Raw genomic sequence first — 25,843 nt, 5'->3', positions numbered from 1 at the left:
CCAGGCAAGGGTGCTTATATTCTAACAGATGAAGATGGGTAATAAGCATTTACTCTACAGTACATTGTGCTGTGTTAAGTCGCTACAGTCATGTCTGACTCTTTTGTGACCACGTGGACTGTAGCCCACCAGGCTCCTCTGTCCATGGGATATTCCAGGCAAGGATACTGCAGTGGATTGCCATTTCCTTCTCCAGGGGATCTTCCCAACTCAGGGACAGAACCCGAGTCTCTTATGTCTCCTGCATTAACAGGTGGGTCCTTTACCACTAGCGCCACTGGGAAGTCTTTATATGATGCCAAATGAAAAGGAAAAAAAAAATAACTGAGAAGGGGTTTTAATTTTCAATAGAGTACTCAGAGTAGGCCTCAATAAGGTGCCATGGGATTAAAGGTTTAAGGGAATGAGAAAGCTAGCCACTGGGATATCTGTGGTAAAAGTTTCTGGGCAAAAGGAATAGAGAATGTAAGGGTCTAGAATGGGCTCACTGAGGAACCACAAGGAGACGTAAGACTGGAGAAGAGGGAGCAGGAGAGCAGAGTAGAAGAGAGGGGTAATGGGGCCAGGTCCCCTAAGGTCCTACTTCATTTTCATCTTCTGAGGGAGATGAGAAGACAGGGGAGATTTTTGAGAAGAGGACAGACACGCTCTATACTTAAAAGGACATCGGGGACTGCTGCAGGAAATTATTGTTGTTTAATCGCTGTTTAAATTATTGTTGAATAAAGTATATTAAAATGAGGGCAGAGAAGCAGGAAGAGATCAATTAAGTGAGTACATCAATAATCCAGGTGGGAGGTGCTTGTGGCTTACATCAGAGTGGTAGCAAAGAAGGTAGAATTCCTAGGATGATGGATATTTTCTGAGGTAGAAACCTCAGAAATCACACAGAATCCTGTATGCTACTATGAAGGGTGAGAAGTTGGCACCAAGGTTTCTGGCTTGAACTAACTTCCTGACCTTTACAATAAGATGGAGAAGACTGTGAAAGGAACATGTGTAGCCTGGAAGTTCAAGATTTCTGTTTGGACAGGGGTAAGCAAACGTCAAATGAACGTTTAGCATGCAAACAAAAGAAAAAAGAAATCTTAACTTTCTGACAGGTCTCTTCAAGGACTACCCCCAGAAAGGGAAAAGGCAAATCTGAATATTCTCTGCTCTCAGCTCTTTAGGCAGAGACGTTTTTGAGGCACTTGTTCAGATGCTAAGTCCTGTCCCACTCTGCGACCCCAAATAGCCCACCAGGCTCCTCTATCCTCCACTATCTCTAGGAATTTGCTCAAATTCATGTCCAGTGAATCGGTGATGCTATCCAATCATCTCTTCCTCTGCCACCCCTTCTTTTGCCTTCAATCTTCCCCAGCATCCCATCCTAAATGGCTAAAAGGCTTTCTGAGGTTGCTTTTCATCCCTTTGTTCCCTCTCGTTTCCAGGCTGTCGGTACCCTTTGCCCATCTGATAACGTACTGACAATGCCGCTCCACTTTCTGATTTCCTGGAAGCCTGAGAAACCAGCTAATTAGAATCTTGTGGGGGTTCAGAATGCTTTCCACGCGGCCAGCATCTTTGCTGGGCGCTGGTCCTACTTCCTGGTTCTGAGGTAAAGAGATTTCATTTCGTAAACAGGGTTCTCGGAACACACAGCCCGGGAACTGAGAAACTCGAGCCGAGGTCCGACCATCGAGTGACACCTCTCTTCGCCCCACGTTAACTCCACGGGTCCCACCAATTTTCTAATCCCTAGGGACCCACCCAAGTCTTTATCCTGGAGCAGGCGCTGCCCACGCAACCTACTTCCTCTCTAACTTTTCTCACTTGGGCTGAAGAGAAGTCGATTTTCCTTCCGAGCAGTCCCTCCACAACCCGGAGGCCAGGGCGCAGACCTCAGACACAACGCGGAGGAGGTGGCGCGCAAGTCCGGAACCCCTTACCTGCCCGGGCGCAGGGGCGCACAGGGCGCCGTGCGGCTGAGCCAGCGACCTAAGGACCCAGGTACTACGAAGGGCCGGGGCGTGCCCAATCCGTCAGGTCCCGCCCCCGCCCCGCTCCGCCCCCTTCCTCTTAGTGCTTCCCCCTCGCCGCTCCACTGCGTGAAAAATCCCAGAAAGGCGCTTCTTTAAGTAGGAGCCTGTCCCTTTAAATACTCTTCTGTTGGAGACTAGCTATTTTATGGCTTCCGGGCATGCGCACGGCGTGGTGCGGAGGAAACCCTTCAGCAGGACTTGAGGTAGACCGGGCTGAGCTTCTTGGCGCCACGTGGGCTTGTGCAGGGGGCGATGACAGTATTGGCATTGAGACCCTGACCCTCTGTCCTCAAGAAGAGCGTGATGTGAGCTAGTATCGCGCCTTGAGTTAGGCGGGGATGGGGGTGGAGAAGACGCCCGTGGAGCCAATGGCTGTGTGGGGGGTGCTTTTGAAAGCGCCTGAAGTCTGTGTTGCAGGTTCAGTCCTGCTGGTTGGTGGCAGAAGTAGGAGTGAATTAGGTGGAGCATAGGCAGCGGAAGGAACAGGAGGCGCTACTGTCCTTTTTAAACATCCTCCTAGACTCTGCCCTTAGCCACAATCCAAATTCCCAAGCCTTGGGTCAGCCAAACTGCCCCCTCCATGTCCGCCCGGCAGGCTTATCGACACATCTGTTGCATGGGAGCTCAAGTTTGTGTGGGTTCCTTGGCTCCCCTTCAGCACGGTTCCACTCTTACTAAGATGCTTGGTTGTAATTCCCTCATCGTTGTATTCTCAAATTGTTCTCCTATGCCACTAGCTTAGAATGTTTTCATATCTTCTTCCTACAGCTGAGCTCTTGATCACATCTTGTTGCTTTCGATCTCCTCCAACTGTTCCACAGATTCATCCTGCTCAGTACCATCAGTCCAACTGTTCAACAGATTCATCCTGCCTACTACTGTCAGTCATCTTACTAAAACATCTTTTAGGATTGTGTTATTTTCCTGCTTAGACACCTCCAGTGGCCATCAATTTACCACTCAATGGATTCTAAGCTCCTGCCAGCGCATTAACTGTTTTACCTAGTTCGGCACTAATCCGGCCATATTTTCCAGAACTGTGCTAGAAAACACTTTCTCCTACTGCTCTGTATCTGGGCTGTTCAGTTTTTTCTTAACACGTTGCATAGTTTGTTTATGCTTTTGCCTCATTTCTGTCTCCTGAACTGTTTTGAAAATGTGGCCACTTCTTACATTATGCTTTACTGATTATTCTAGGCAAAAGTGACCCCCTCTTTCTTCCTCTTCACTCTTACTGCTCTTATTTTGTACTAGTCATTTTATTTATTCAATAATCATTATTGATTGTGCGCCTACTATGTGCTTGAGTTTGTTCTAATTGTGAGATAATCAGTGAATAAGGCAGACAGCGTTCTTGATTTCATAGAGCAAACATTCTAGTTGGGGTAGGTGTATAGTAAATAGTGAAGTAAAATGATTAAATAGAAATGATATGCAGAAAATTAAATAAGATTTTATGAAAAATAGTGACTTGCTGGTTTCTTCCGATTATTGGTCAAGGAAGATCTCTTTAAGGATATTATTGAAGAGGAATTTATTTAATCAACAGGAACAGTTGGCATAAAGGAACTGAAGAAGGCCAGTGTAGCTGGAGTATAGTGGATAATGAGGAAAGGGTGCAGGTTAAATTTAGAAAACAGAGTTCAGAATCTTAGAAGTCTTTGGAAGCCAGGGTATGTAATTTGGATTTTATTATAAATGTGATTAGAGGGTTTAAATAGGGTTGTGATATGATTTAATTTTCCTTTTTAAATCATCATTCTGGCTTCTATGTGGAAAATTGACTATGGTGGACTAGTAATAGAAGCAGAGATTAGAGGCCTTCACAGTGTATAAGAATTTCTGGAATGGACGTATTAAAATAGAGGTGATGAATGGGCAGTAGGGATAATCAGAGAGCCAGATGCTTAAAGGTGATGCAACTTTTGGTGATGAGAAAATCAAAGCTAAGACCGAGACAAAGTGGAAGGTTTGAGGTTGAGATTAAGGAACTGAGGGACTGTGATGTTAAATGGATCATCCATATGGATGGTCGTGGAGGTCATGCTGGATAGTATGTTTTAAGCTAGGTATTAAAGTCATTAGTGAGCAAAGAAGAATTGTCCTGGGACCAGAGAGGGTGGCAGCAAATAGTACAGCCCGATGGCATGTACTTCAAAGGGAATGGGATTTGAGGAGGTAGAGGAGGAAGAAGTGGTTTGGAAGGAGCAGTGGCAAACATGGAAAATATTTACAACCTGCAGGTCCCCAGGTGGGTATGAAAGGAAAAATAGCTGTCACATAGGACGACTACAGAAGAAGCAGCCCGAGGGGAAATAGCCAGGTTTCAGTTCAGGCAAGAAACTGAGGAGTCTGTGCAGGAAATTAAGGAATGAGGAAAAATAAATATATCCTATTTATTTCCTAGGAAAGTAGAATATTAGGAAATTTCTGAGTTCCACATTACAGAAAGGATGGAGTGGAAGTGGTTTTCTAAATTGGTTCAGATGAATAGAATACACTGTAGAAATGGGATGATGTATTACCTGGAGAGCATGATGAACGCAAAGAACAGAGCAGTACCAGTTCCTTGGGCATTTTATCTCTCCTGAAACTCTGTGTGATAGCCATGGGTTACGTGAAGAGTGACGGTTGCTTCAAGAAGCTCTGTAAACGTGTCTTCTCTCTGATGCCAGAGAGAGATGGTTGTACTTTTCTTACGGGTCAACTGAAAAAGTTTGTATCCAAGTTTTCATGAAGGTTTAAGGTCCAAGGTTAACATAAGTTTTCCTTGAACCCTAATCACATTGCATGTTGGTTTTATTTAATTGTTTTTTTTGGCCATGCGCCTCGGAATCATGCCCAGCAGATCTTAGTTCCCTGCTGCTGCTGCTGCTAAGTAGCTTCAGTCGTGTCCGACTCTGTGCGATCCCGTAGATGGCAGTCCACCAGGCTCCCCCGTCCCTGGGATTCTCCAGGCAAGAACACTGGAGTGGGGTGCCATTTCTTTCTCCAATGCATGAAAGTGAAAAGGGAACGTGAAGTCACTCAGTCGTGTCTGACTCTTAGCGACCCCATGGACTGCAGCCTATCAGGCTCTTCCATCCATGGGATTTTCCAGGCAAGAGTACTGGAGTGGGGTGCCATTGCCTTCTCCGTTAGTTCCCTGACCAGGGATCAAGCCTGCACCCCCTGTATTGAAAGCTTGGAGTCTTATCCACTGGACCACCATGGAAATCCTGCAAATTGTTTTTAGTACTTCATTATATGTCAGTGTGGACTGTTTATTCCTGTCTTCTCTTCAGCCTTTCCCCTACCCCTGTCCCTCCATATATTAGTATCTAGTCACAGATTCTCTGAAATTAACTGGAAATTTTAGGTTTCAGGGGTGGAGTTCAGACAAATTGTTGTAAAAAAAAAAAAATGTATGTTCTAGTCTCTTCTTTGTTGGTCTACCAATGATATTTTAAAAGTGAACTTGAAACTAACCCTTTTAATCCTGGAATTTTAATAGATGAAAGCCTGGAGTAGGTGAAGAGTCAAGATGCAAATTAGCAGACATGCCATCTTGGTATAAGAGAGTCAAAATACTCATGATATATAGAAATACATTAGTAATGTCTTTTAAGGGGACTTGGAAGGGAGAGAGAGAAGCAGAAATAAATAAATTCTGCAAACCTATTTCTTTTTTTGTTATCCAGATTTTTTTTCTTCCTGGTAATTGATCACCTCTGTTTCTTTTGTAGGCATTGTTCAAGAATGGAAGAGGATACAGATTTCAGAATCAGATTTAGTTCTTTGTGTTTCATAACTGATCATGTTGGTTTTTGTGGCACCATAAAAAGCTCACCAAGTGACTTCATTGTTATTGAGATTGACGAACAGGGAGAGTTAGTTAATAAAGAGAGTGACAAACTTGTTTACAAGGTTAGTAAAGTACTACCTGAGCCAAATACTTTGGCTAAAAAAGCAAAACTAGATCTTCAGATTTTATCTTTTGAAGAGACAAGCAATCAAGAAGTCAGTACTTTGGCTGGGAGCTCCAGTGATGACTACAATTTTGTGCCTTGTTCAGAAAAGGAAGATACTATCAAAGATAGAACTTACAAAGGTGAAGAAGAAAATGTTGATGTATTAGGCTCCTTGTTAGATGAAAAAACTAATGAATTACTGAATCAGTTTGCCTGTGATATAAAAGAGAAGTGGGACTCTAAAACTGAGCTACTTGGACCATCTCCTGAATTCTCATTAGGCAGAATCCTTGACAAGAACCAGAGGGCTGCCTTGCATAGTGCTGTTAGGCAGAAATTTCCTTTTTTAATAACTGTAGGAAAAAACAGTGAAATTGTTGTAAGACCAAATCTTGAGTATAAAGAACTTTGTCACTTGGTATCTGAAGAGGAAGCATTTGACTTTTTTAAATATTTGGATGCAAAGAAAGAAAATTCCAAATTTACCTTTAAACCTGATACAAACAAAGAACACAGAAAAGCTGTCCACCATTTTGTCAACAAGAAGTTTGGAAATCTTGTGGAAACCAAATCCTTTCCTGAACTGAATGACAGTGCTGATAATCCAAATGTAGTGATAACTGTAAGATTTCGGGTCAAGGCACACAAGCACTGGAAGAGGTCTCTTCTTGAATGCCAGGGAAGAAAAGACATATACACAGGTAACAATACATCATTACCATTTTCTTAGGTAAACTTAGATAAACTTGTGTGAAATCTGTGTAATTTCAAATGAATTAAATAGACATGTCCAGAGGGATATTGAAAGCAATATATGGGTCCTTTTTTAAGTGGAAGATAAGCCTTTCAAAATATACTAGTTGTAAAATATTAACCTTATTGATGAAAGTGTGGTTAACAGGTTTATAGTTAATGTAGTTACAAATGTATAAAGTTAAAGAATTACTTTGTTTAATAAATCTCACGGGGGTGAATCTTGATTTCACATTTTGAAAGTTATCTTAAGTATTTGGAGAGAAGTAAAATATGTTTGATGTACTTGGGGAAGTGAAGAGAATACCTTGTAATCTGGAACAGCCGGACTTTATAGCCCATGGAAAGAATCCTGCAGACTTACAGGGAGTTCCTTTGTTTGACACTGTCCATCTTTTAAAGAAGAGTTTCTCGAAATTTTGCATTCATATAATCATCAAAAGGGCTTGTTGAGAGAGATTTCTGAGCCCTGTTATCAGTTTCTGATTTTTACTCTGTGTCATACACTTTCTTGGTCTGTTTTTCACAGTTTGCAGTTCCTAGCCAGGCTGTTCCTATACTTTTAAGATATTTTAGTGATGTCTCTCTAGTTCCATAGATTTGGTATATTTAAAATACTATTATTTTTTTTTCACATTATTACTAATTGATACTCAAAGGTTTGGCTCCAGGACTAGGATAGTTCTTGTAAATTATTATGGATCTCAAACAGGTTTTGCTTATGTTGTAATTATGTTTAACTTATTGGCAATTTAAAATTAATTTTTAAAAATATGAATTTATGTTTATTGATGAAGGTGGTCAAAAGGTACATACTCCCAGTTATAAACAAGTCCTGGAATATTGTGTACAGACAGCATGATTGTTGTTGTTTTGTCACTAAGTTGTTTCCAACTCTTTGCGATCCCTCTGGCTGTGGCCTGCTGAGTCGTGTCCGACTCTTTGGGACCCCAAGGGCTATAGCCCGCCAGACTCCTTTGTCCATGGGATTTCCCAGGCAGGAATACCGGAGTGGGTTGCCATTTCCTTCCCCAGGGGATCTTCCCAACCCAGGGATCAGACCTGTGGATTCTTTACCACTGAGCCATCAGGAAGCCTGTATAGCATGGTGACTATAGTCAATGATATCGTATTGTATATTTGAAAGTTGCTAAGAAAATAGATCTTAAAAGTTGTCATCACAAGAAAAAAATTGTAATTATGTGTGGTGATAAATGTTGACTTATTGTGATGGTCATTTTACAATATGTTCAAATATCAAATCATTATTGCAGATTTTTAAAACTTTTCGTAAATAATATACACCCTGCATATTTTTGAAACTTGCCATTTCCATGTTTTTAGAGATTCTTTATACAGAGATATAAAGAATATACAGATCTTTCTTTTCTTTTAAACATGATTTCTAAAGAATAGATATTATAAGCTTTTGTTTAGCTATTTCATTTATTCAGAGATAGATGGATTTCACATCCTTCTGCTTCCTGAGTCAGGCTTATGTTAAATGTTCATTTTTCTTAGAGTGCTCGTCAAAGAGACTCTTGTAGCTCCTGATGATTGTTACAGGAGTTGAACAAAACAGAAATTATTCTGCAGAATACTTTGAATATCCTTTCCATGATCTGAGGGAAGAGGGCAGTACTTGGAAGTGTCATATGTTTATGGTGAACTGAGGACTGAGATATTTTCTTACTGTCAATGTTGGTAGGTTATATAGGCCAACAAGTTGGCAGGGGTGGGGGTTAGTGCTTGGTGATAATTGTTACTGGGCTTGTCCCTCCTTCCACTTTTGCGATCTCATTATCACCTTCTCATCTAATAGACATTTGAAGGATCTACCATGAGGCAACAAGCTCTGTTTTATTTACTGATTTCCTGGCCTGGAACTCCCAGTCTACAGGGCATACAAACTTAAAGAGATAAATTATGGCATGGTGTTCAGTGTCATGATGTAGATAATGACAGCTTGTGAAGACATGTAGGTTTAAGTAATCAACTCCTTGTAACGTTCGTTTTTTCATCTATTCAACAAATATTTGAATACTTACTATGTGTTAGTCTGAGGGTATAATGGTCAATGAAACAAACATGATCCCTACTTTGGGAGCATTCAGCCTTGAGAACCTGGAAGGAATTTGAGGGAAAACTGTTGTGGCCCTTGGATCTTGAAGCATGAAAAGAAGTGTGGCAAATAATAAATGGAGGGAGCATGTGTTTTAGACAAAGGACCTCAATGCACACAAGTCCACAACAGTGAAAGGCTTTAGTTCATCCAAGGATTGTGACAAGTTCTCTGGGTTACAATTATAGGATATATAAGATAGCCCAAGTGCAGACTGGAGGGGTGGATTAGGGCCAGTGTGAATGCCTAATCAGGGAATGTGGATTTTTTTTTTTTCTGTAAGCCTTTAGTGAACCAACTAGCATTTTAAAATGAGAGCTGAAATCTGTGAGGTTTGTATTTTACTGACTGTATTTTGGTTAAAAAATACTCATCTAAATTAATGATTTGATTCACTATAATGATCTGTATTTGCTAAGAATGTAAATATGTATTTAGCTGTCTTTTTTTGTAATTGAGGATTTTTTGTTTGTTTCAGCTTTTACCCTACGAAAAGAAAATCTAGAAATGTTTGAAGCAGTTGGTTTTTTAGCTGTCAAACTTGGTGTGATTCCTTCGGATTTTAGTTATGCAGGACTTAAAGACAAGAAAGCCATCACTTATCAAGCGATGGTGGTTAGAAAAGTGACACCAGAGAGGTAATAAGATGTTTAAAGGATAGAACTTTATTTTCTTATTGCATCAAATGAAGAAATACTAGATTAAAAACTGAGAATAATACTGGGAACATATTAACCTCACTATCAATAGTAATTGATTAGAGGCTTATTGAGCAGCATATTCTGCATTAATAGTATAATTATCTTCTAAATAGACTTTTATTATTGTAAAAGTAATACATGTTTATTGTAGAAGTTTAGAAAAATATAAAAACATATTAAATGTCACTAAAATTTCTCTTACACAGAAATAACCACAAAAACATTTTGATCTGTTTCAGACATTTTTCAGAGACTATGATATATGCAGATGCTACAGAGGCCTTTTTTATATATGTAAAAATTGTACTGTATATGTAATCAGTATTTTACTTATAAAATTAAAATAGTAGTTTTAATGAAAATTTATGTTATAAAATATTTCAAAGTCATGTTTATTATATGGACTGATTTGTTTAACTTTCCCCTGTTTTGGGATATAGGAATTTGTTCCAATTTTTCACTGTAAATACTACTATGATTAATTTTATTACACTTAAATCTGTGCCTTGTGGATGCTTTCCTTAAGGTAAAGTTCAAAAAAGTTGAATTAAAAATATATTAATCTTTGGTCATCAGATATTTAAATATTTTCTGGTAAATATTTTTAAGTTCTGATATGAGGGACAGAAAAATGTTTATGATTTTGTCTTTGTGGTCAAAAAGTGCACTTTACTAAGAAGGAATGACTTTAGATGTTGAAAGGTATTTAGATGTTAAAAACTGTTTTTTAACCACCCAAGACAAAATATTTTATTAGTTTCTAGGAGGAAAGAGTAGTTTGATTTGGCTTATGGGTATGGAATTTTAATTACCCTTTAACCAATAGTAAGATTTTAGCAGATGCAGAAAATCTGAAGGTATTTTGGAGGGCCTGTAAGCAAAAGAATCTGCCTGATAAAGCAGATGGTTCCTTTAGGGACTACAGAAAATATAGATGTAAAGAAAAATTTACATCAGTTCTTATAGGATCTTAGAAGTTAGGATAAGACAATTGGGATCTAATATTGGTGAAGAACTGAAAACTTGAGTAAAGAAGTGTTCAGAGCAGAATTTTAGGGAAGTCCCCTGGCGCTAAGTGGTTTTTTGGTAACATTGGAGGAAAACTGAGGAGGAAAGGAGCAAAGTCTAAGGACAGAAGAGCGAAGAACAGTTAAGGGGTTCTATCACTTGAACTACGGAGAAGTCAGAAGGCTACATAGAGTGATAGCATTAGGAATGTGTGTTCCAGTTCTTAGAATAACTCTGTTAATATAATCCTACGATAAAGGGTTTTTAGTGCACATTTGTTGAAATAAAGATGGGTTTTTGAAATAATCCCCCCAGTTTTTCAGTATTCCAGTATAAGTGGTTGTCTGCCATCTGTCATTTAAACTTTATTTTAAATTAATTTTTTGACATTTTTACATTTTAAACATATTAATAATTTTTAACATTAGTTTAAACACAAACTATTTTTTAAATGTAAGAGTTAACTGAATCCAAATGATAAATGATTTATCATTTATAGGTTGAAAAATATTGAAAAAGAAGTTGAAAAGAAAAGAATGAATGTGTTTAACATTCGGTCTGTAGAGGATTCCCTTAGACTTGGTCAGCTCAAAGGAAATCACTTTGATATTGTCATCAGAAATTTAAAAAATCAAATAAATGATTCTGCAAACCTGAGAGAGAGAATTTTGGAGGCAATAGAAAATGTTAAGGTAAGAAAACTGCACTGTAGAGTATTTTGGGAAAATCTTTATTTACATTGAGATATGAAGGGAAATATTTTCTTTTGTACATTTTCTTTTTATGTGCATATATAATTATTTAAAAAATGATAATTGGGTCCATTTTACTTAGTTTTTATTTTTCTTCTTAGTATATATCTTTGTATTGGAAAAACCACAACGTTAGTGTAATTAAAAAAATTGTATAGACTCTCCCAGTTGGAAGGGTAAAACCTATCTGTTTAAAAGGACAGATTTTTTTTTTTTAGTGTCTGCCATTTAGAGTAGTATTACAGGCAAAGAGATTAATTTGAGGGGAGACTTTGTTCAGCATTTCTTTTCAGAAATCTTTGGTAAATATTTTTTATATTACTTTTCAGAATGTTTTTTCTTTTCAATCTAATTTTGAATTTTGTTTCAATGTATGCAAATGGTAAATCATATACATTTTACTATTCTTACAGTAAAAAAATTACTTACTGTAAGTTTTAAAATGATATTTGCTGGGCATCTAAATGTGCACATATAGCCATAGCCTTCATTCTGATCATATAGACTGTGGGTCAGCAAACTTTTCTCTGTGAAGGGCCAGAAAAGAAATGTTCGTGTTTTGTAGACATGTGGTCTCTGTTGCAGCTACTCTAGTGCTATTGTGTGGAAGCAGCCATGAACCATACATAAATGAATGAGCATGGCCGTATTCCAATAAAACTTTGTATACAAAAACAGTGGTTACAGGGCCAGATTTGACTTGTGGGCCAGTTAAATAGCTTGCCAACCCCTGATCTGGACCAGAACTTCTCAACCTAGGGTGTTTTTAAAAAAATTTCAATAATCTGTTTTTTCTCCCAGACCAATTGAATGAGAACATTTGGGGATATAGCTTAGGCATTAGCATTTAAAAAAAATCTCCCTAAGTGATTCTACTCCACAACTAACATTGAGAAACACTGCTGCAAGTTTCTGACCACAAAGACCTTTTCATACAATTTTATGCCTCTCCAACAGAAAAACAAACAGAAATCAGATTTTAATCACTATTATACTTAACAGTCAGGAAAATATCTTCACTAAAGATATTTAAAATCCTCATATGGTTATTTTTTCCTTTTCTCTAGACCTACCTAAGATTCTTTATTTTTTTTTCTTTTCCCCCTGTTAAACTATTAGAAAGATATCTCTTAGAAAAAGGAGTGGGGCTTTCTGAACTCTGATGTTATTTATTGCCTATCTTTCATTTGGTACCTGTTCATATACATTTTAAAATCTCCGTAGAAATAATCTTAGATTTAGCCAACTTTCCTTTAGTTTTCATGATGAGGGGAAGTGAGCTGAGAAGTCCTGAAAATTAGAAATCTTTGGAGTTTTGTTTTAAAGGGTTATAACTCAGATTGCTATAAACATTTTATTGTAATCAACCCTGAATAACTTGGCTGCTGCTGCTAAGTCGCTTCAGTCGTGTCCGACTCTGTGTGACCCCATAGATGGCAGCCCACCAGGCTCCGCTGTCCCTGGGATTCTCCAGGCAAGAACACTGGAGTGGGTTGCCAGTTCCTTTTCCAATGCATGAAAGTGAAAAGTGAAAGTGAAGTCGCTCAGTCATGTCTGACTCTTTGCGACCCCATGAATTGCAACCTACCAGGCTCCTCCGTCTATGGGATTTTCCAGGCAAGAGTAGTGGAGTGGGGTGCCATTGCCTTCTCCAGAATAACTTGGCAGGGGTACTTAAAACTCTTCTGGTGTTTTTAGGATATTGTCTAATGTTATTTTTCCAAATTTGAAATAGTTAAAAGTATTTAACTGTGAGACTTAATACAGGGGGTACTTATTCTATCTGCAGTTGATCTTAGTGGCATGAGGTCAGGATGCAATTTCTTTGTAGCATGCTGATTACAGATTATCTTTTATTTGCATCTTTTATTGAACAGTCCTGGAGTTGGTGCTCGATAATCATCATTGAATGAATGAATATTTTAATGTATTCCTCCCATAGAGTGAGTGTAGAGAGCTCTTTTGTCTTTCAGGAAACTATATGGGCCTGTTGTTACGTGAGGACATGTTTAACCACCAACCAGTGTCCTCAATGGTTGCAGTAGTAAATACCAATTTTCTGTTCCTACTGAAGTGATGCTGTGCCATTGTCTTGGCCCAGACTTTCAGAAACTGAGATAATCGAAAAACCAACCATTATATACAAAAAAGCCAGGACTTGCTGGGTTTGAAAATAAACCTGCTTCGTATTTCAAGCATCTGCAGACAGCCGAATCCTCGAAATCAGGAGGAGCTTCAGGTATCAGAGCAGATGCAGTACTAGGTAACCAGTTCATCCCAGTTTTTCCAGAGCTTTCCTGATTTTAGCACCAAGAATCCCACATGCTAGAAAACTCCTCAGTAATGGGAATGAAAAGCTCACATATTTTTAAAGCTTTTTCACTTATTTTCTGATTTTCAATCATTTATTCTTTTCCTTTGTATTCTTTAACCATATAGTGTTTCTCAGACCTCTTGGTATCTGTGTGTGTGTTGCCAATTACAGGATTCTTTTATTACAATAAAGACAAAGAGAAAGACTTGGTTACATATTTTGACACAATAATTGTATTTTTTTGACTTCCCTGGTGGCTCAGACAGTAAATCGTCTGTCTACAGTGCGGGAGACCCGGGTTTGATCCCTGGGTTGGGAAGATCCCCTGGAGAAGGAAATGGCAGCCCACTCCAGTACTATTGCCTGGAAAATCTCATGGACAGACAAGCCTAGTAGGCTACAGTCCATGGGGTCGCAAAGAGTCAGACACGACTGAGCGACTTCACTTCACTATCTTAGTTTGAGACTGTAACAAAGAACCATAAGCAAGGTTATTTTTAAATAAGAGAAAATTACTTATAGTTCTGGAGGCTAGAAGCCTGAGATCAGGATACCTGCCTGGTCTTCTTATTGTATTCACATGTGGTGGAAAGAGAGTTGGCTAGCTCCACCACCTTTTCTTTTAAGAGTTCTTATCCTATTCATGAAGCCGCTATGCTCATAATCTAATTATCTCTTCAAGTCCCTATCTCCAGATACCATCACACTGGAGGTTAGAGTTTCAACATGTGACTTTTGGGAGGACACAGACATGAGTCTATGGCAATATATTTTTAATTAACTGATTTTTTGTGTGTGTTTATAGAATAAAGGGTTTGTGAATTACTATGGACCACAGAGATTTGGGATGGGAAGGAAAGTTCACACAGACCAAATTGGATTGGCTTTGCTGAAGAGTGAAACGGTATGGATTCTGAAAAGATATGAACTTACCTGTTTTGTCAGATGTACTTATTACATGAGCCAGCTCATTGCTTTCTTAACCCAGCATATAAATGCATGTATACCCCCATATATATGTACTGTACATCATGTTTATTGAACAGCCACTATGTTCATGATATCACTTTGTAGCAAAACAGATGCTGAATAATATTTGTTTGAATGAATGAATAGTATAAAAGAAGAATGAGTTGGAGGCTAGATTGAATGCCCTGTTTTAAGATCCTTTCCAACTCTAAGATGCATACTTAGAAATAAGTTGTAGTACTGGAGACAGTGATAAAATACAGGAACTAGTAGATATGTTTTTTTTTTAAAGGAGCATCTTTTAATCTGTTTATGTTTTAAAAGAAAATATTAAAGTTGGGAATTTTTAAAACTTTTATTTACATTTATTTTAAAAAAATTTATTTTTAAGACCAAAGACAGAGTTCTGAAACTTGAGAACATAAATGAAATTAGTGGCTTGCCACTTGCCTATGCTTATTCTCTCCCCCTTTTTTGTTGTGTGTGTTGGGTAAGCCTGAGTTTTATGTCATCACTTAATACTGTGTTCTTACTTCTAGGATAGGGGCAAAAAATGACAGAAGAAGATCTATGGATGACCACTTTTCCAGTCCATAAGATTTTAAATCTGTGTATTAGGTTGCTTTGCACTGGAGGTTAATTCTAAATTGTTTAGCTTATGAATGCTTAAAGATAGGATTGCCATGTCAAATATCATGTTAAATGCCTATTCTTTCAAGATGTACCTTTTTTTTAAAGTAAGTAATTTGTCATTTTCATCTAATATGTATTTGCTTATTTGGTCTTTAAAGGTGAAGGCTGTAAAATTGTTTTTTACTCCAGAAGATTTGGATGATCCTGTAAATAGAGCAAAGAAATATTTTCTTCAGACTGGTACTTTAAAAGTTTCTTTACCTCGTATATAGTTAGGTAGATATACAAGTGTTATATCATCAGGATAGCATTCATTTCTACATAAATGTGATAAGAAATAGACTGTAATATATTATATATTTAAGCATTTTTATTATGTGCCCTAGGTACTCCATTTTTATGGGACTTTTGTATAACTCTTGCTTTGGGGTTGGGTGGGGGGAAAGATGCTTTATGAGTTTTTCCTGGCCCAAATCCTCAAAAAAGATAAGAGTTCCCAGTTCTAAACTGACATTGATATAAGTATAATTCACTGCAATCAGGAGACTGAAAAATAAACTAAATAAAAGTACATTTGTTGTATCTGGTACTTTGTGCATTGTTTTTGATCTAGTCTCCATTTAGCCCTGATTGCTAATTTTGAAAAATTTAGCTAAGTATATGTAAAATACTTAATGAGAAGCACTAAAAAAAATTTGTTGAGTGTGGTTCTAGAGTCAGTCTACATGGGTTTAATACAATTTTAGTACTTCCCAGCATATAGTCTCGTGCAAGTGATTTAGCCTCATTGTTTTAGTTTCTTCATCTGCAAATTGAAGCTGCTGCTGTTACTGCTGCTAAGTCGCTTCAGTCGTGTCCGACTCTGTGCGACCTCATAGACAGCAACCCACCAGGCTCCGCCGTCCCTGGGATTCTCTAAGCAAGAATACTGGAGTGGGTTGCCATTTCCTCCTCCAATGCATGAAAGTGAAAAGTGAAAGTGAAGTCGCTCAGTCGTGTCTGACTCTCAGCGACCCCATGGACTGCAGCCCACTAGGCTCCTCCTTCCATGGGCTTTTCTAGGCAAGAGTACTGGAGTGGGGAGCCATTGCCTTCTCCGAAATTGAAGCTAATGATACCTAAAAGACTGTTAATATTTAAATAAAATAATAGATTTAATGCTCTTAAAATAGTGCCTGGCTTATTCTGAATACTGAATAAATATTATGTGTATTTAAGTAGTAACAGCAACCATAAGATTTTAGATTCATTAAGTATATGATCAACATATATGTGCATATTAAATTTCACTTGCATAGAAATAAAAGACATCAGTTTCTAATATCTCCATTATTTTTAATTATGTACATATTACATATATAATGATTAATAGGTGAAAAATATTTTTATACCACACCCAAATCTATAAACCATATGAGCATTTCACATTGTTATGAGTAATCTAAGTAATGCTAAACAAAGTTCAAAATTATATCTATTGTAGGGTCCTGAGAAAATAACTTCCTTATGGCAGTGGTTGTTAAACTTTAGTGTGCACAAGAAACCTGGTGCATTTGTTAAAATGCTTACTCCAAGGCCCTACCTGAATAATCAGCTTTGCCATGGAGTCCAGAAATCTAATTTTAAAAAGCGTGCTAAATAGTAGAATCACTGAATAGTATACTTGAAGGATCCAGATGTCAAGCCTTGCTTATTCAAAAAATTCTGTAAAATGTCCATAATAGCTCTTTAAAATCTCAGCTCAGGAACTTATATAATGCTTTTAAAAAAGTGTTCTAAATAACTGCAAATTAGTTAATCTCCATCCTGTCGTTGGAGTTACTAATGTGCTGTTTTTAAAGCAGGGAAGGTGAATGAACCATATGATTAATGATTTTTAACAAACAAAAAACCTCTTCAAATGTAGCTCTGGTTTATAGTTGGTGCTGAGCCTTATCTTCATATGCAGGTTCCCAGCATATCTCAGTACATTTAGAGAGCCTGGTAAAGCTCTTAATAACTGGCCTTTGAATAAAAGGAACTGACTGATCTCTTTGTTTCAGAGGATGCTAAAGGCACAATTTCCATGATGCCCGAATTCAAAGTTCGGGAGAGAGCCCTGTTAGAGTCACTGCATCGCTTTGGCGTGACAGAGGAGGGCTGCATCCAGGCGTGGTTCTCCTTCCCCCATTCTATGCGCATATTCTACGTTCATGCATACAGCAGCAAAATCTGGAATGAGGCAGTATCTTACAGACTTGCAACTTACGGCTCAAGAGTTGTGGAGGGTGACTTGGTCTGTTTGGATGAAGATGTTGACAATGAGCAATTACCAAGTAGTAAAGTAAGTATCATTTCATCAAGAGTTATTATGTATCAGGAGCACTTATTTTCAGAAACTCTTATTTTAGAAAAAATTTAAAACTAAACATGCTTTTTTTTTTTTAACTTTTATTTGCTCATCTGCTTCTACTCTGCTGTCAGCTGACACTTAACATGCCATTAAATAGAAGTATAAAAATGGTCAGTGGTGTGAAGTGAGAGTTACAAAGATAGTAAGCCTTCCTGAAAAGAACACGTTCTTTAGAAAATTACACAAGCAATTCATGAATTGGGCTTCCCAAGTGGCTCCTTGGTAAAAGCATCCGCCTGCCAATGCAGGAGATGCAGTAGACGCAGGTTCCACCCCCAGGTTGGGAAGATCCCCTGGAAGAAGAAATGGCAACCCACTCCAGTATTCCTGCCTGGAGAATCCCATGGACAGAGGAGCCTTGTGGGCTACAGTCTGTGGGGTTGCAAAAAGTCAGATAAGACTGAGCACCTGAGCACACACCCAATGCATGAAACAGGCTCCTTAAAAATCCAGAACAGTGCAGATGGAGATGTCATTCCTGCCACGACTCTATTGTGATTTCCTCTGCCACTATCAGAAAATCAATCTCTTTTGGCATATTTTCTTCTAGACCAATTTCTATGCTTTCCCATAAATATCCACAGAAAGTGGATTTTTATTGTTAGTTAACAATGAGGAAAATAAATATAGAACTTTGAGACTCAAAACTCAAACTATGAAAAGGAAAAAGAACAAAATTTCTATAATAATGCTATATAGGATATGAAATGTCATTTCTTTTATATGTGTGGTTTTACAATTTGTTTTTTTCTCTCAACAATATCTTAGAGACATTTATATTAATGAAATATAATTTGTCTTATAAAATTGATCCTTCCATTTCCTCCATGGTATTTTGGATATTGGTATTTCCAACTAGTATTTTTTATGGTATTTTAATCTCTGTGAATTTGACTTAAATAATGAAATTGAATTCCATAAATCACATGAAGAAATTCATTTCATAGCATTGTAATGCAAAAAGAGACTATTCATCATGATCTTAATTCAATCTCAAAAATATATTTTAAAAATTAATGAAGGGATTTGAGTAGTGCTTTTGTATATAACATCATAAAATCATTGAACTTTAGGGGAGAAAAATATGTTAGAGACTTCTTTTCTAATTCCCATTTCATAGAAATGAAAATTGAGACCCAGGCTGGAGAGGAGACAGGTTAAGTGATGTAGGTAGCAGAATTCAGAAGACCTAGTTGTCTGATTCCTAGCCCAGCTTGGTCTGTACTAGAGAAATCATGGGGTGTAGAAAAGTGCCAGCATGCAGAGATAGGGCATGGTCCTATTTTTCAAAAATGGAGAAAAAATAGACTCTGAACTTAGCATAAAGGATGATTTATCTAAATTAACGGCAGTTTTAGATGTATAAGTTAGGATTTTGTTTGTTTGTTTCAAGTGATAGAAGCTCACCTCAGACTAACTTAAGGAAAGCAGACAAGAATTTCTTGGCCCTCATAACTGAAAGTCCATGATTGATTCAGGTACAGCTGTTATGAAGGGGCTTAAACAGTGTCCTAAATCATCCATCTCATTTTCTTCATCTTTCAGCTCTGCTTTCCTCTCTGTTAGATCCATTCTTAGTTTCTTCTCCAGAAAAGAAGTCTTTTATTTCCTAACAGTTTCAGTCAAAGCCATGGAATTGAGTCTCAGAATGGCTTGGTTTGTGTTCCATGTCCCCAGACCAGTTACTGTGGACTGCAGTATGTGATTGGCAAAGCCTGTGTTCCACGGACTTCTTCCTGGAACCATCCCACCCAAACCACATTCAAAAACTGGGAGGGAAGCTCCCAGGAAATTGCAGATACACTATCAGAAAAGGAGTCAAGGCTGAGTGATGAGTGAGCCACAACAAAGAGGTCTGCTTTACTATTCTATTAAATGAATGACTTGTGAATATTTAGATAAGAAAGTGAGGGACTTCCCTGGTGATCCAGTGTCTAAGACTCTGTGCTCCCAAGGCAGGGGGCCTGGGTTCCATCCCTGGTCAGGGAATGAGATTCCACATACCACAACCAAGAGTTCTCATGCTTCAACTAACGTTCACATGTCACAATAAAGATCCTGCTAGCTGCAACAAGATCGAAGATCTTGGCATGCCACAAGTAAGACCTGGCACAGTCAAATGATAAAATATAAGAACCATTAAGGGAAAAAAAATAAGTGATCACTAGGAGCTTCATTAAGAATGGTCATTTAACTGAGACACAGATTCTGAAACTGTGTAAAAAGAAATCTAGCAGCATCTTAGGTTTTATTTTACCTCATTTAAATGGAAGAAGGGCTATGTCAGTTAATTCCATTTTGATAAATAATGAAAAACATTCAGTTTTTTTAATACCTTTCAGAAAGCATATCCTTTTAAATATTTCTTGGCAACGCATTATTTAGTAAGTCAGCCATTTCTAATTCAAATTTTCAGAAGTTCACTTTGACAAGATATAGCAATAATCTCTGAAATGCATGTGTTTCATAAGACTTCAGTATTCTTGCCTGGAGAATCCCATGGACGGAGGAGCATGGTGGGCTACAGTCCACGGCGTCGCAAAGAGTCAAACATGACTGAGCGACTTCACTTTCACTTTCACTTTCATAAGACTTTGTTCCAGGTAACATTTGCAAGGATATTTTTGTGATCAGGATTTTGTCTGCTTTTCTTTCAGGAGATATAGGAGAAAAGAAAACATTTTCTCTTTGACCTTTTGCAGAGTTTCCTTTTATTAGCAGCGAAAAATATCTGTATTTTTAAAATTGATTATTTATATTTTATTAGTTAGCACTGAGAAAAGAAAAGGCAAGAATTGGAGGCTCAGGACATAAAATATGGAAAATCTGGAAAAGGAAAAAAAAATTAATATTTGTAGAATATTTCATGTTGCGCATCTACATTAAAAATTGTAGGAAACTATAGGAAACTAATCTGAGTCCCTTTTCGATAGAATTACTAGGCCTACTGCTGCTGCTGCTGCTAAGTCGCTTCAGTCGTGTCCGACTCTGTGCAACCCCATAGACGGCAGCCCACCAGGCTCCTCCATCCCTGGGATTCTCCAGGCAAGAGCACTGGAGTGAGTTGCCATTTCCTTCTCCAATGCATGAAAGTGAAAAGTGAAAGTGAAGTCGCTCAGTTGTGTCTGACTCTTAGTGACCCCATGGACTGCAGCCTAGCAGGCTCCTCCGTCCATGGGATTTGCCAGGCAAGAGTACTAGGCCTACAGATGTAGCTTAATTTCAGGTGACTTGGCAGATTTTCATAATTTTTTTGTGAGTAAGATGGAGAAATATGAATTAGACAATGAGAAAATCACGTGAATTCATCTTTGTGGAGCTGCCATACAACAAAGAATGGTTAGTTCATCAGTTGATATCAGCTTGGAGGGAGCTCTATAAAGAGAGCTATAGTGTTCTGTACTTGAAAATGTTTGTTCAGTATTTTTACCAATTGCTTACATTGTAGTATTTTATGAATACTTATGATTTTGTGAATGGCAAAGAGCTGGAATTGATGATGCAAGAGAGATCATAGCCACATGTATTTTGGTCAGATCACATCTAGAGAATTATGTCCATTTCTGAATGCAGCAGTTAAAATGGGTTATTCACATGTAAACAAACAAATAAACCCAAAATGAAAAACCAAAAAGGAGGGATATTATTTATCTGAGTAGGGAGAATTGGGAAAGCAAGCAAGTTTAGAGAAGATCTAGGCATTATATGGTGAATGCTTTAGGAAAATGAGACTGTTAATCCTCATGGAGTGATGGTAGCTACCTTTATACTTTTGAGCTTTCATGTCTCAGGGAAATCAGAATGATTTATTCTGTGTCCTAGAGCAACATTTCTCAAACTTATCACTCACTTCTTTTTTTTTCCCCACGTACGTGTGACAATTATTACTAGTCTATGGAACACATTTTGAGAAGCACTATTTTTCATAGAGTACTATGATACCTGTTGGGGACAGAGGTTGGAGAGGGATTTCATGGAAACAGATTTTTGATTGAGTGTAATAAAAAAAATACTTTGCAATTTAGAAAAAGATGATTGGTAACTGAGGTGAAGGTGTTGCTTCAGAGCAATATGCTGCCCCATTCTCTGTTTCCCCTGCAGTTATCGGGTTAAAGAAGAATCATTCTAATTTTTAGATATTCTGCTCCTATAGAAACAAGCTGTGAAAAGATCTTATTTGAGTATGAGTATATTCAGTTAAGAAGTTGTATTATACATAACAGATTTAGGAAAAGTTGAGGGAATTTGGAAAATTTGAGAATCATCTGTATTTTCATCATGTTTTTAAAAAATAGGTTCATCTGGTAACCGAAGAAGAGGAATCAGCTAACATATATACAATACATCAGGTAAACTTGCTTAAAAATTAGTACCATTTAGATTTAAATGTAGACGTTGTGCTGAAAAGACAGTGTACTAACCATTTCTCCTCCCTCCCTCCTTTTTTTCCTACCACTTTTTATTCAGATATACTTTATATACAATAAAATTCACTTCTTAGTTTATATTTCTATGAGTTTTGGTAAATGTAGACAATCCTATGACTACCACAAGAATCAAGATAAAGAACAGTTTCCCGTCTCCCTCAAACTTCCCGTGCCCCTTTGCAGGCACCTCTCACCCCTGCCCCAGCCCCAACTCAGCTATTTCCTGTGCTACAGTTTTGCCTTTGAAAGAAGGCCATAGAAATGGATTCATATAGTATATGTGATCTTTTGTGTCTGGCTTTTTCCAATGAGCATAATGAATTTGAAATTTTTGTGTTGTGTATATTTGACTTTTTTACCTGGTACCTTTTCCTGCCTACATTTTAGTTCCAGTTAAAGGAAAAATATCTAGAAGTCATCAGCAAAGGAGGAAACCTCCACAAAATGTAGTTTATTCATGAGCAGCTGAGAAAATAGAAATTAATTTTGCAGCTTCTTGAGTGCTTCATGTTTTTATTAATAAGTAAGCAAGGAAAATGGAAAATTGTCAAATTTTCTGTGATTGAGCAGTAGGGATTATTCTTTTTGTTCCAGAAAGAATATGCTTTTAGCATTGTATGACTGCATAAAGATTAAGTCTGTTGGGTAATTAGATGTACCCCAACTTCTTGTTCCATTTTTTCTACCTTAACAGCAATTTGTCAAATAATATCTGACTTGAGTTGGTTACCTTGTTAACTAAGAGTCCTTCTTGATTTCAGTTATCTCTTCTTTTTGCCTGGCAGCATTAAAAAGAATCAAAATAGTGTAGTATACAGTGGCATGTTTTAGAGTGATTGCAATGTTTGTATTCTGAGTGTGTTTTTACATATTCAAGTCCCAGTCATAAAAGTAAATTTAAAATATGATTGCATATGGACTTCCCTGGTAGCCCAATGGTTAAGATTCCATACTTCCACTGCAGGGGGTGTAGGTTCAATCCTTTGTTAAGGAAATAAGATCCCATGTGCTATGCAGGGTGGCCTAAAAAAAAAAAAGAGAAACGATCACATATTTTTCTGAAGGCTGTTTCATGTACCTTTTTTTTTCCCTTTCCCTTGCATAGGTGGTTCTTCCAGTGCTTGGATACAATATTCAGTACCCTAAAAATAAAGTGGGGCAGTGGTACCAGGAAGTACTCAGCAGAGATGGACTACAGACATGTAAATTTAAAATACCTACCCTGAAACTGAATATTCCAGGATGCTATAGAAAGATTTTGAAACATCCCTGTAATCTCTCATACCAGCTGATGGAAGACCATAGTATTGATGTCAAGAAGGAAGGTTCCCACATTGATGAAGAAACTTTATCTCTTTTGATCTCTTTTGATCTTGACGCTTCGTGTTATGCTACAGTTTGTCTGAGGGAAATAATGAAGCATGACTTTTAAAAATGATACCCTTGATATAATCATGTATGTGCCACTTTTTAAAGGAAAGTGAAAAGGGAACTAAAATTTCTTGAGTGTCTACCATGTGCTAGGAGCTTTATAATTGTTATCTCCTTTAATTATACACCATCCCAATGAAGTAGGAATTTGATACTTATATTGAAGAGGACCTACAGCCAGTAAGTGGCAAAATCTGAACTTAAGACTCCAAAGCCTTTGTTTTTTCTATTATCTAATGTCTCGATGACCTTTATTCTGTGCTGTAAAAGTAAAAATCTTTCTGGACTATTAGGAGCATACTGCAAGATAACATTAAAGAAGGTAACATTAAAGAAAAACTTTTGGAGTAATGTTTATATCCTCAGGCTACTTGCTTAAAATGTTGATGAAACTAGGTTGTAATGAAAACATATGGTTGAAGAGAAAGATAAAAGAAGCATTTTGTTAATTAGTGCCATTCTTCTCTATTTTTGAAATTATTGATCAGAACAGTACTTCAGGAAAATATTATCCCTCTATTTATTAATATGATATCCCAGGGGTAAAAAATTACCCGTTTATGAAATAAATGATCTTTGATGAACATTGAAATAAATTTTTATACAGTTTCTTTATTTTGACATGTACTGACCCCTTTTTTGTTATTTTTGTTCTATCATCTAGAACATAAACTTTTAGAGTCAGATCTGCACTCAGACTCCAGCTCTGACACTTACTAGTGACTGGGTATTATTGATTCTTTTTGAGGCTCATTTAAGGAATCAAGATGGCACCAACCTCATAAACAACAAATAATAGAATTATCTCCACCTTTTTAATGTTGCTAGGGAAGAAAACATTTTACCCATTCCGAAATTTAAATATGTCTTAAATTTATTTGTTTATTTATTTTAATTGGAGGATAATTACTTTACAATATTGTGATAGTTTTTGCCATACACTGACATGAATCAGCCATAGGTGTACATTTGTCCCCCAGCCCTGAACCCCTCCCCCCTCCCTCCTCACTTCATCGCTCTGGGCTGTCCCAGAGCACTGGCTTTGGGTGCCCTGCTTCATGCAATGAACTGGCACTGGTCATCTGTTTTACATACGGTAATACACACGTTTCAATGCTATTCTCTCAAATCATCCCACCCTCGCCTTCCACAGAGTCCAAAAGTCTGTTCTTTACATCTGTATCTCTTTCCCTGCCTTGCATATAGGGTCATCGTTCCCATCTTTCTAAATTCCCTATATATATGTTAATATACTGTATTTGTGTTTCTCTTTCTGACTTACCCCACTGTGTATAATAGGCTCCAGTTTCATCCACCTCATTAGAACTGACTCAAATGCATTCTTTTTTATAGCTGAGTAATACTCCATGTGTGTATGTACCACAACTTCCTTATCCATTCATCTGCCAATGGACATCTAGGTTGATTACATGTCCTAGTTATTGTAAATAGTGCTGCAGTGAACATTGGGGTACTTGTGTCTTTTGCAGTTCTAAATATTTGTTAGTTTAACTATTCCATGTGACAAATCTCTTTAACCATTTTATATCAGTTAAATTTGGGAGGAAATGGAATATACTGATTGGAAAAATCTGAGCATTCTTTTATTGCTGGTAGCGTTACATAATGATTTAAATTACTGTAGAGAGTATTATATGTTAGTAATGTGGTACTTTTATATATTTAAGTGAGTCAAACCATTTTGGATATATTAACATAAGGAAATAAAATTCAAAAGAAGGAAAAAACTATATGCAATGTGAGATTTGCTTAGTGTAACATTTTTATATATTAGAAAGAATCAGTTTGAAAGTCCAGCATTAGCTAACCTAAAGTAAAATAAGATGGAACAATTTGATGGCAAAACATGTAGGTATTAAAAATGAAGGTTTTATGTATGTGAGAAAATATTGCCCCTCAAAAGTATATGTAAAACACAAATGGAGTGTATATACTAAATGCAGCTTTTACACAGGAGGGGCACTTCAGAATAGTGATTAAAAGCATGGATACTGGAGACAAACTCCTCTAGTTTGAAGGTTGGCTCTGCCGTTTACAGTAGTGTGGCCTTATAAGTTTTTGTGTTTCAGTTTCAACTTCCATAAAAACAGGTATGGTAATAAACATACCTCTTAGGATTATTGTGATGATTTTTTGAGTTAATATATGTAAAGCAGCTTAGAAAAGTGCCTAGCACTTAGTTACTGTTAAATAAATACCCACAAATCCAAGTTTGGAAGGGAACAGAAAGAAATGAAAAGGCCATTCTGTTAAGATCATAGAATGTTTGGAATTTTTTTAATACTAGAAGATTCCTGTTTCGTCTTTATATATTTTAATAATTAATAAATTCAGGACACAAAAATT

General features: G+C 37.3%; 2 protein-coding genes across 6 annotated transcripts in view; one reads left to right on the top strand and one right to left on the bottom strand.

Moving 5' to 3' along the window:
- The window catches only part of IRAK4 (interleukin 1 receptor associated kinase 4), a 28,447-nt gene extending 26,379 nt beyond the window's left edge, over positions 1 to 2,068 (bottom strand). Inside the window, exon 1 of one of the 3 annotated variants that reach the window (XM_055581335.1) lies at positions 1,932 to 2,068. The gene's annotated coding sequence lies outside the window, so the exon portion shown is untranslated. Of the gene's footprint in view, positions 1 to 1,752 lie in introns of all 3 variants that reach the window. The other 2 variants (XM_055581342.1, XM_055581350.1) reach the window with 2 other exon arrangements.
- Positions 1,969 to 24,096, top strand: PUS7L (pseudouridine synthase 7 like). 3 transcript variants are annotated; one of them, XM_055581323.1, is made up of 9 exons: positions 1,969 to 1,992; positions 5,750 to 6,675; positions 9,328 to 9,487; positions 11,058 to 11,250; positions 14,430 to 14,528; positions 15,385 to 15,466; positions 17,269 to 17,549; positions 21,914 to 21,967; positions 23,151 to 24,096. In XM_055581323.1, the coding sequence occupies exons 2-9, from the start codon at positions 5,763 to 5,765 to the stop codon at positions 23,475 to 23,477; spliced, it is 2,109 nt and encodes a 702-aa protein (XP_055437298.1). In that variant the 5' UTR covers positions 1,969 to 1,992; positions 5,750 to 5,762; the 3' UTR covers positions 23,478 to 24,096. The 3 variants fall into 3 exon arrangements, with proteins under 3 accessions (XP_055437298.1, XP_055437282.1, XP_055437289.1); XM_055581307.1 differs by lacking the exon at positions 1,969 to 1,992 and adding an exon at positions 2,085 to 2,227; XM_055581314.1 differs by lacking the exon at positions 1,969 to 1,992 and adding an exon at positions 2,189 to 2,333.
- The last annotated feature ends 1,747 nt before the right edge of the window (positions 24,097 to 25,843 follow it).

The sequence above is a fragment of the Bubalus kerabau genome, chromosome 1 (assembly GCF_029407905.1).
Source record: "Bubalus kerabau isolate K-KA32 ecotype Philippines breed swamp buffalo chromosome 1, PCC_UOA_SB_1v2, whole genome shotgun sequence".
In the NCBI taxonomy this organism is placed as follows: domain Eukaryota; kingdom Metazoa; phylum Chordata; class Mammalia; order Artiodactyla; family Bovidae; genus Bubalus; species Bubalus kerabau.
The sequence above is the reverse complement of the archived record's forward strand: the minus strand, read 5'-3'. Positions and strand labels throughout refer to the sequence as shown.